Source organism: Budorcas taxicolor, chromosome 18 (genome assembly GCF_023091745.1).
Source record: "Budorcas taxicolor isolate Tak-1 chromosome 18, Takin1.1, whole genome shotgun sequence".
Classification (NCBI taxonomy): Eukaryota; Metazoa; Chordata; class Mammalia; order Artiodactyla; family Bovidae; genus Budorcas; species Budorcas taxicolor.
The window spans coordinates 63,594,037-63,605,079 of record NC_068927.1 but is presented as its reverse complement, the minus strand read 5'-3'; the positions used below and the strand labels follow the sequence as shown (position 1 = coordinate 63,605,079).

At 43.0% G+C, this 11,043-nt stretch overlaps 1 protein-coding gene across 1 annotated transcript; it reads right to left on the bottom strand.

Annotated features, from left to right (window-relative positions):
• Positions 1-3,701: 3,701 nt before the first annotated feature.
• LOC128063052 (cationic amino acid transporter 3-like) lies at positions 3,702-10,559 on the bottom strand. Its single transcript, XM_052655608.1, has 11 exons — positions 10,190-10,559; positions 9,450-9,608; positions 6,169-6,355; positions 5,875-5,987; positions 5,509-5,731; positions 5,201-5,331; positions 5,008-5,110; positions 4,629-4,825; positions 4,264-4,430; positions 3,916-4,024; positions 3,702-3,760 (listed from the first exon to the last, which is right to left on the bottom strand). Exons 1-11 carry the CDS (start codon positions 10,557-10,559, stop codon positions 3,702-3,704), a joined length of 1,818 nt encoding a protein of 605 aa, XP_052511568.1.
• Positions 10,560-11,043: the final 484 nt, after the last annotated feature.

Genomic DNA, 11,043 nt, shown 5'->3' with positions numbered 1-11,043 from the left:
GAGGTTCTCATCTCATAGAACACTTCACCACTGTCTCCTCATCCTTTCTTTTCTCTTCTCTTCCCAATTTCTCTCTGCATTTTTTCTCTCCTGTGAAATGATCTAGCCAGCACCAGCTATAGACATTGCTGTTGTTTAGTCTCTAAGTCATGTCTGACTCTTTTTCCATCACCTGGGCTGTAGCCCTTCAGGCTCCTCTGTCCATGGGATTTTGCAGGCAAGAACATTGGAAACAGTTGCTATCTCCTCTTCCAGGGGATCTTCCCAATCGAGGGATTGAATGTGTCTCCTGCATTGGCAGGTAGATTCTTTACCCTGGAGCCACCAGGGAAGACCATTCATAGATTAAACATGGCCTTAAAGTCTCATTTTCTGTTCCAAATAGTTTAGCAAAATATCATTTTCCCCAAACAAATACTGTGGTCTCCTTTTGATAATTACTGGTAAATAAAAAGTTCCCCATCTTGGGTACATGTAAAATATTATACATGTATATATGATTCTTTCATTAAATATTTCATCAAATAATGGAGCACTTATTGTATTCCAGACACTGTTTTAGCCACTGGGAAGCAAATGGTGGTCAAAAATGTGAAGAGGTGAATGCATCTCCCTTCTTTCAAATTCATATGTTGAATTCCGGATCCCCAGGACTTCAGAATGTGACTGTATTTTGTGGGGGGACTTAAAGAGGTAAGTAAGATTAAATGAGGACATGAGGATGGATCCTAATGACGTTTGGCTATACCCATATGTCAAGAGGTTATTAGAATGCAGAGAGCATACACAGATGCCAAGAGGTGACAGATTTAGCAAATAGTATTACAGGACAACTAGATACATTGATTTTAGATCAACAATGAACCTGAACACATATACTTTAGTACAGATCTTACATATACATCTTTTGTGCACATTAACTATATATCTTTTAATATATACATACACATGTACAAGCATATGTCATTTTATTGTGCTCTGCAGATGCTGCAGTTTTTGTAAACTGAGGGCTTGTGGCAACTCTGGGTTGTCAGATGACAGCTAGCATTTTTCAGCAATAAAATACTTTAAAGTTAAAGTATGTACATTTTTTAGACAGAATATATAGCACACTGAACAGTGTAGTGTAAACATAAGTTTATATGCACTGGGAAACCAGAGAATTTGTGTGACTCTCTTTATTGCCAGTTCTATTTACTACAGTAGTTTGGAATATCTCAGAGGCATGATTGCAAGGTCCTGTTGTGGTTGTTCAGTTGCTAAGTCATGTACAAGTCTTTGTGACCCCATGGAATGCAACACACCAGGCTCCTCTATCCTCCTCTATGTTATGGAGATGTTCATTGAGTCAGTGATGCTGTTGTAGCCACGCGTTCTGGGAAAGAAACTCACTCAGAAGAACAATGCAGACAGTGGAGTGCAGTTTATTACACCGGCGGGCCCAAGGCAGAGTCTCCTCTTAGCCAAGGACCCCGACCAGCGTTTGTGAAAATCTTTTATACCCCATGTGTACGTGTCTGAACCCACCACTCCAAATTCCTTGAGGCTTACATAAACCAAGGGCAATACAATCCCAATAACCCCATCATTCACGTGCTTTGTGCTCATGTGCTCAAACAGTCAAACCATTAGCCAATAATCAATAAACCCGAGGTTACACTCCAACTGATACAGAAAAATTTATGGCCTGTCTGGAGGGAGGGGTGATTAGTGTATGTTTTCTCTTAGGTGATGAGTAACCTAGATACAATCTTCAAGGTTCCCCTGTCTGGAGGGGGTCTTATCTTTCTGTTGTTGTTTTCATAGGCACTAAACACAGAGTTCAGAGTCTATTGGAAAGGTGGCCAAGCATGATCAGCATGAACAGGCCTGAGACGGAGTCCAGGCCCTATGAATTCCTTCTTCAATGCTATCTAGACATCTCATTGTCTCTTCCCTCTCCTCCCCTGCCCTCAGTCTTTCCCGAAATCAGGGTCTTTTCCATTGAGTCAGCTCTGCACATCATGTGGCCAAAATATTGGAGCTTCAACTTCAGCATCAGTCCTTCCAATGAATATTGAGGGTTGATTTCCTTTAGTGTTGACTGGTTTGATCTCCATGCAGTACAAGGGACTCTCAAAGTCTTCCCCAGCACCACAGTTTTCAAAAGCATCAGTTCTTCAGTGTTCAGCCTTCTTTATGGCTGAACTCTCACATCCATAAATGACTACTGGAAAAACCATAGCTTTGACTAGACAGACCTTTGTCGACAAAGGTTGTAGATGCTTCTTAAGTGTGCAGCAAGACCGATTTTCACAAAGAAAGTACAAGAACATAACAGTGGGAGAAAGAAAATGTTAACCTGGCACCTGAGAAACAACTCCTTGTTCCCATCTCGCTGCTTGTCTCCCATCTCTCTGCTTTTCAATATTCTGTGTAGGTTTGTCATAGGTTTCTTTTCAAGGAACAACCGTTTTTTAATTTCAGGGCTACAGTCACCATCTGCAGTGATTCTGGAGCCAAACTTGGCACTGCTTCCACTTTTTCCTCTTCTATTTGCCAAGGAGTGATGGGACCAGAGGCTATGATATTAGTTTTTTGAATGTTGAGTGTTATGCCAACTTTTCACCCTCCTCTTTCACCTTCATCAAGAGGCTCTTTATTTCCTCTTCACTTTCTGTCATTAGGATGGTATCATCTGAGGTTGATACTTCTCCTGGCAAGGTTGATTCCAGCTTGTGATTCATCCAACCCAACATTTTGCATGATGTACTCTGCATATAAGTTAAATAAGCGGGGAACAACATAGAGCCTTAACATACTCCCTTGCCAGTTTTGAACTACTCCACCATTCCATGTCCGATTCTAACTGTTGCCTATGACCTGCATACAGGTTTCTCAGGAGGCAGGTCAGATGGTCTGGTATTCCCATCTCCTTAAGGATATTCCACAGTTTGTTGTGATCCGCACAGTCAAAGGCTTTGGCACAGTTAATGTAGCAGAAGTTGATGTTTTTCTGGACTTCCCGTGCTTTCTTTGTGATCCAAAAGACGTAGGCAATTTGATGTCTGGTTCATCTACCTTTTTAAACCTAGCTTGTATCTGGAAGCTGTCAGTTCATGTACTGCTGAAGTCTAGCTTATGATTTTGAGCATTATCTTGCTAGTCTGTGAAATGAGCACAGTTGTTTAGTAGTTTGAACATTCTTTGGCATTATCTTTCTTGGGATTGGAATGAAAACTGAACTTTTACTTCAAACTTATTGATGACCTAATATTTAAAGTTTAAATCTTACACAATATATGATTACCTACGTTTCCTCCCCAAGTGGCCAGCTCTGTGCTCACACTGGAGATGGGAACAAGGAGTTGTTTCTCAGGTGCCAGGTTAACATTTTCTTTCTCTCGCTGTTATGTTCTTATACTTTCTTCGTGAAAATCAGTCTTGCTGCACACTTAAGAAGCATGTAATTTTCTGTATGTACATCATGCTTTGAAAAACGTACTTAAAAATTAGACAACATTAAAGTCATTTTGTCCACTGGTAATAAAGACAGGGTTGTAGATGCATGCACCTTCACACTCCATAGAGGCTGAGTGTTCATGTAGCAGAAGACACCTTCTATGTATGTAGGGATTCTACACAACATCTATTACCTTTGGTAAAGATGACTCAGCACTAAGGGTGCTTTTGTCAAGGGTCTAGGTGGTGGAGGTTGGTGGTTATTGTTCATCGTTCTCTAAGCTGTGTCGGATCCCGTATCCAAAGTATATGAGAAATCCTAGTAAGGAAATGGGAAAATGAGAAGGATAAGTAGGCACTCTTCCTAGTTGCAAACATCCAATAGGCTTCCTATTACGGTGGCCAAGAAGTTTAGGGTTGCTCAGTTTGGGATCTGTCACTCAAGGGGTCTCTTTATGCCAGAAAGCCACTTACCAATCACATTCCAGATACCAAATATGATCCAGGTCCCAGAAGTTATCTGCATCATCAAGTAAAGGTTCAGGAAGATGCTGACCAGTGGGAGGACAGGCAGAGCAGGGACCTGTGGGGCAGAGTCAGTTCATCCCTGAAAACACCCCAGATGCCTGAATGAGAGACTCTACCCTACATGGGCAAGAAGACCAGTCTTCAGACTGTGTATCCAGTGCCTACTCAGACTGTGCATGTAGAGTAATGAGTGGGGATCAGGGAAGAGTCCATTGGTTTTAGCACTCCCTGGATGTTTAGACCGTGAGGCATGTTCACTCCAGGTGGACAGTTTGGGCACATAAGGTCACTTACCTTAAAATAAAGAGGAATGGGGTTCTGGGGCTGCCTCCAGATGATGACTGTGACCCCAGTGATGAGCAGCAGCAGCAGCACAACCGCTGGTGTGTACCCGGAGTCTCCAGAGAACCCCTGACTGGACCACTGGACCAGGATCATGCTCAAGATTATCATCAGGAGAACTACAGGGGTCAAGGTGGAGGAGAACGGGTTCAACTTCAGAAGCTGAAGATGTCAAGACCTTGGGTCACATCTCTCCCCAGGCTGCCCACCTCAGGAAGGGCCCTCATGTCACCAAGACTCCTCAGTGGACAAAATACACATTCCAACACCATACTGTCAATTTCAGAAAACGACCAAAGAGAAATCCCGCTGCTCACCGAGTAGTGAGGCACATCCATAGACAATCTGGCCAGATTTCCTAGTGGGGATGGTGCTGATAGGGAACCACAGACTCTTTAGAATGTTTGAGTTTCTTGCTTCAGGTTCAGAGTCCAGCAGATGTCCATCAAGGCCAGGCATCTCAATTTCCCCCTGTGTGTTCTCATTCTTGCTTAAATTCCGGTCTGGCTGGTACCTGAATTAGAGGTTTTAAGGCAATATTAACAGCAGTCCCTCCTTAGCCAACATCACACAGCCTATTCCACATCTGTCCTATCTTAAGCAGAGCAGGACTTTTAGAAGATAGCATGAAGGCAGAAGACAGTTACTTCCCAACTAACATCCAAGACTCCTTACCAAGGTGCAGTGGGGTCTCACCTGAGGACAAGAACAGAAAATGCCACCAGAGAGTAAACGAACAGAGTCCCGACCGACACAAGATCCACAAGATCTGTATACTTGAAGAGTAACGCCATGAGCCCTAGAATGAGGGCACAAACAAGGTGAGGAAGGGAGTGAGAAACAGCTGGAAATATGTAAGTTACAGCGTGCATTTCATTTGTTTTTTAACCTGTAAGATTTGCAGCAGACATCATGGCCACGACACGGATGCCTGTGCGGACATGGGTCCGGGTAAGTACCCGGAAAAGGAGCCCGTCCTCTGCCATCGTGTAGATCAAAGGAGGCATTCTGGACACGGCGCTATGGAGTCTAGAAGAGAAAATGGAAACATGTAAGGACGTGGAGAAGCAGGACAGACCGGGACATCTGCTCTCTTGTTGGCTTGGGGTAAGGTGTCTCTCTGTCTTCTCCACCAATCCTAAGGGTTGGGATATCTGAGTATCTGACAGTAGACAGGGAGAAAACCATGGCATTGACCTGGATATAAGAGCACAGAGGGTGCCAATAATCACGAAGTATCTGGCGGGGAGCCACAAACTATAGAGAATGGCTTGTGGCAAAGGGTTGTGAGGCTGAATCTGGTAGTAGGGCACCATGAGGGTGAGAGCCACTGAGACACCAGAATAAGCCAAAAAGCAGATGAAGATCGTGATTACGATGCTCCAGGGGATGGAACGATGAGGATTTATAGCTTCTCCCCCTGCAAAAAGAGAAGAAGTGTTGAGTCAGGAAAACACACTGGGAAAAATCCCCTTCCTTGTACTCCTTAATCAGGTTTCCCCAAAGCCAGGGGCAGCCAGTCTGTTTCCAAAGCTCAGATGGGATACACACTGACCATGTTACCTTTAGTGGCAAGAACATCAACACCAAAAAAATAGTAGAAACATGTAGCTGTTCCCTGGAGAATCCCTTCAAAGCCGAAAGGTGCAAACCCTCCAGAACCCAGAGGGCCCAAGCTACGGTGAGAGAAAGAATGCGGGTGAGGTGTGTTCTTCCATCTCTACTGAGCTTCTCCCTTCATACCTCAAGTCCTGGGCTCCAGGACTCGCTTCATCTGGATCCATCAGCCCAGATATCTTTAGTCCACACTATACTAGCTCTGCATGCCCTTCACCCATATATTATGGCCAATATTACCCTCCTAAGCCGTAGATGTCTCTGGTTCCGGATATGTTTAGGTTGTAGTCCTGTTCTGTGAGCCTCCAGTTATGCAGATCTCCCTTAATGAAGCCAGTGATGATAATGAAAATGAGAACCAAAATGTTTATTCCTATGGATATTTTGGTAACCAGGATTGACTCACGAACTCCCAGAAGCAGTAGTCCTGCAATGATGTAATATGAAACACTCAAATTATTGATACATTTATAGATATACTGGCCATAGAAACACCTTTTTTCAACAACAAGAGATGACTCCTCACTTGGACATCACCAGAAGTTCAATACTGAAATCAGATTTATTATATTCTTTGTAGCTTAAGGTGGAGAGGCTCTATACAAAAGCAAGACCTGGAGCTGACTGTAGCTCAGACCATCAGTTCCTTAATGCAAAATTCAGGCTTGAATTGAAGAAAGTAGGGAAAACTACTAGATCATTCTGGTATGACCTAAATAAAATCCATTATAATTATACAGTGGAGTTGACAACTAGATTCAAGGAATTAGATCTGGTAGGCAGACTGCCTGAAGAACTAGGGACAGAGATTCCTAACACTGTACATGAGGTAGTGACCAAAACCATCCCCAAGGAAAAGAAATGCAAAAAGGCAAAATGGGGGTCTGAGAAGGCTTTACAAATAGCTGAGAGAAGATGAGAAGTGAAAGGCAAAGGAGAAAGGGAAAGATATTACCAACTGAATGCAGAATTCCAGGGAATAGCAAGGAGAGACAAGAAAGCCATCTTAAGTGAACAATCAAAGAAATAGAGGAAAATAGTAGAGTGGGAAAACTAGAGATCTCTTCAAGAAAATTGGAGATATTAAGGGAACATTTCAAGAAAGGATGGGCACGATAAAGGACACAAATGATAAGGGACTAACAGAAGCAGAAGAGATTAGGAAGAGGTGGCAAGAATACCCAGAACTATACAAAAAAAATGTTTCAGTGGTCTGGATAACCAAGGTGGTGTGGTCATTCACCTAGAACCAGACATCCTGGAGTGTGAAGTCAAGTGTGTCTTAGCAAGCAATAGTACAAACAAAGCTAGTGAAGGTGATGGAATTCCAGCTGAGCTATTTCAAATCTTAAAAGATGAGGCTGTGAAAGTGCTGTATTCGATATGTGAGCAAACTTGGGAAACTCAACAGTAGCTTCAGGACTTCTAGATCAGTTTTCATTCCAATCCCAAAGAAGGGCAATGCCAAAGAATGTTCAAACTACTGTACAATTGCACTCATTTCACATGCTAGCAAGGTTATGCTCAAAATCCTTCAAGCTATGCTTCAGCAATATGGGAACCAAGAACTTTCAGATGTACAACAGAGTTAAGAAAATGCAGAGGGCCAGAGATCAAATTGCCAACATTCTTTGGATCGCAGAGAAAGTGGGGGGGGGGGGGGGGGAACACAAATGAATCATATACTTCTGCTTCATTTGACTACACTAAAGATTTTGGCTATGTGGATCACAACAAGCTGTGAAAATTGTTAAAGAGATAGGAATACCACTTTACCTGTCTCCTGAGAAATCTATGCAGTTCAAGAAGCAACAGTCAGATGCAGACATAGAATAATGGACTGGTTCCAAATTGGAAGAGGAGTGCATCAAGGCTGTATATTGTCACCCTGCTTATTTAACTTATATGCAGAATGCAAAACTTATATTACATCATGCAAAATGCCAAGCTGGATGATGCACAAGCTGGAATCAAGATTTCCAGGAGAAATATCAACAATCACAGATATGCAGATGATACCACCCTAATGCAGAAAGTGAACAGGAACTAAAGAGCTTCTTGATGAAAGTGAAAGAGGAGAGTGAAAAAGCTGGCTTAAAACTCAACATTCATAAAGCTAAGAACATAGCATCTGGTCCCATCACTTCCTGGCAAATAGAAGAAAAAGTGGCATCAGTGACAGATTTTCTTTACTTGGGCTCCAAAATCACTGCAGACAGTGACTGCAGCCATGAAATTAAAAGACAATTGCTTCTTGGAAGGAAAGCTATGGCAAACATAGACAATATACTAAAAAACAAGGCCATCACTTTGCCTACAAAGGTCCGTATAGTCAGAGCTATGGTTTTACCAGTAGTCATGTACAGATGTGAGAGTTGGACCATAAGAATGCTGAGCACCAAAGAACTGATGCTTTTGAACTGTGGTGTTGGAGAAGACTTTTGAGAGTCCCTTGGACAGCAAGGGGAACAAACCAATCAATCCTAAAGGAAATTAACCCTGAATAATCATTGGACTGATACTGAAACTCCAAAACTTTGGCCACCTGATGGACAGAACTGACTCATTGAAAAAGATTCTGATGCTGGGTAAGATTGAGGGCAGGAGGAGAAGAGAGTGACAGAGAATGAAATGGTTGGACAGCATCCCTGACTCAATGGACGTAAATTTGAGCAAACTCCAGAATATGGTAGAGGACAGAGGAGCTTGGCATACTATAATCCATGGGGTTGCAAAGACTTGGATATGACTTAGTGACTGAACAAAAACAGGAAGCAGAGCAATAGTTGCTCAGGGCTGGCAGTAGGTGGTGGTGGACAAACAGACAGTGATTGCTCAGTGGGTACAGATGTGTTGAACATGTTTGGAACTAGGTGGAGGTGATGGTTGCCCAACATTACAGATGTGCTTAATGCTACTGAACTGTACACTTTAAGATGGTTAATTATTGTGGCAATCTTCTCAGAATACATGTCTAACAAACCAAGAAGTACACCTAATCTTACACAATGTTGTATGTCAGTTATATTTGACTGAAGCTGGGAAAAATCACAAAGTGGTTAATTTTATGCTATGTGAACTTCCTCTCAATTAAAAAAAAAAAATCTTTGGCCTCACTACAAACGAAGACTTGTTGGTCTAAATAAATGATTCTCAGCTTGGGATAATTTTATTCCCCAAGGGACATTGGCACTGTCTGGAGACACCCTGATTGCCACAGTTGGGGGTGGGTGGATGTCACTGGTATCTAGTGAGCAAAGGCCAAGGATGATACTCAACACTCAATAATGATTAAAAAAAGAAATTAAAATTCACAGGACAGTCCCTTCACACCAAAGAATGATAAGCCCAAATTGTCAATAGTGCCAAGGGTAGAAAACAATGGTCTATGTCTTAGCTTCTGTCTCAAGACCCTTCTTTCTATTTTTAATCCCCGACCATTCTGCCACATCAAGACTTTCCTACACCAGCTCCCACACCACACCCCACTCTTCCCATCCTGTTGTTGAGCCCTGTGTCACCTGTCATCAGCAGTACCAGGCCCAGGGCAAAAAAGTCTGCATATGTGGCCAGGGAGTAAGGCAGGTGCAGAGAGAAAGTTTCCTGTAATGCCTGAGAGATGTGATTCCCAATCAGGCTGTCAAAGACGTAACTTGAGACCCTGGCCAAGACAGCAGTACCTGTAGAGGCAGAAGAAGGAGCATTCATTGACAAATAAAAATTGATGTGCCATAGGATCTAAAAACACAGATAAAATATCTGTATTTAAAAATACCTGCTAAAAAATACAAAATATCAAAGAGTTTCTTTTCATGGGTTGGGGAGAGTAGATCCAAATGATTCACCAAAATGTCAGGTGTTTTAATATGTTAGGAGCAGATCAATGTTATACAAGAAAAGAAAACACGTAAGTGGGACTGGGAGGGCTGGGATAGGCATGATATTTGAAATCAAGTGGTAAAGGAAAATCCCAGGAAGGCAACAACTGAGGAAAGATTTCACTATGGTGAGGGGATGAGCCTGTGGGACACGCCTCCCTCTCACCCACTCCCTACAGCTCCCTTTCCTTCTGGGTTCATGGTCCATCATTTAAGGACACAGGACAGAATTGAGTTGACTGCAATTGTGGGGTCTTCCTGACACTATTATCAACTTTCCTCCACGAGGCCAAGAATAAAATGCTCATGAATGAGTGAGAACCCAATCCTCCAACATAGTTTCCCAGTCTTAAGCCCCACACCATTTGCTGGCCCATTCTCACCCGTAACTAAGGGAAGTATGGAGTTCCAGCCAATGACGAAGGCATAGAGTTGACCCATCGTGACATAGCTGTAGAGATACGCAGAACCAAAGCGTGGTACCCAGGCCCCAAATTCAGCATAGCAGAGTCCAGATAACACAGAAAACATGGCAGCCACCAAGAACGAGATGATGGTTGCTGGTCCAGCTATGTACTTGGCCACTGCACCAGCCAGAATGTACACGCCAGCTATCAACATCCTGCCCACACCCACGATCACCAGGTTTAGGATGTTCAGATGAGCCACGGGTCTCTCAGACTCATCTATGGGTTCCTGCAGCCGCTTGCGCATGAGCTTCTGACCAAACTGGCGAACAAACTGACGCAACATCCTAGACGTAGTTGAGGAGGCTGCAGTCTGCTGAGAAAAGAAGACATAAAGCCGTTAAGAGTGTCCATCCGCCCTTGGCAGTGGGAGTCCAGTTCTATGGAGTATGGAAATGATGGGGAGCAGGTGGTAAAGGACACATTGGGCAAGCTCTCCATCTCTGAGATTTGGTTTTTACAATCATAGAGAAGACTTCGAATTTGTCTCAAAGTTACTGGAAAATTTGCTTGAAAAGAAGTGAGATGGAGTGGATTATGTCCCCCAAATGTGTCCTTTTGACGGGTAAATTGTTTTGAGCTAAAGTCAATTAAGACCCATTAGATTCAGGAGAAGCTCTTAACCTCTCCCGTAATTGTTCAAAATAATGCAGATTAGGGGACCTACGCCAGGAAGAGAGCTATTACCACAGAGAACTTTTTAATCTCAGAAAGACTTACCTGCTTGGAGAGGACAAACATTTGTTCACCAGGCTCTTGCTCTTCTCATC

Excerpts from the sequence above, each read along its gene's own strand:
- LOC128063052 (XM_052655608.1), bottom strand. The coding sequence starts at position 10,559 with ATGTTGCGTCAGTTTGTTCGCCAGTTTGGTCAGAAGCTCATGCGCAAG. Across the intron at positions 5,988-6,168 it reads GACATCTACGGCTTAGGAGG|CTTGGGCCCTCTGGGTTCTG; the intron begins GTAATATTGGCC and ends CTCTCACCGTAG. Across the intron at positions 3,761-3,915 it reads TGGTATCTGGAATGTGATTG|GATTTCTCATATACTTTGGA; the intron begins GTAAGTGGCTTT and ends TTTCCTTACTAG.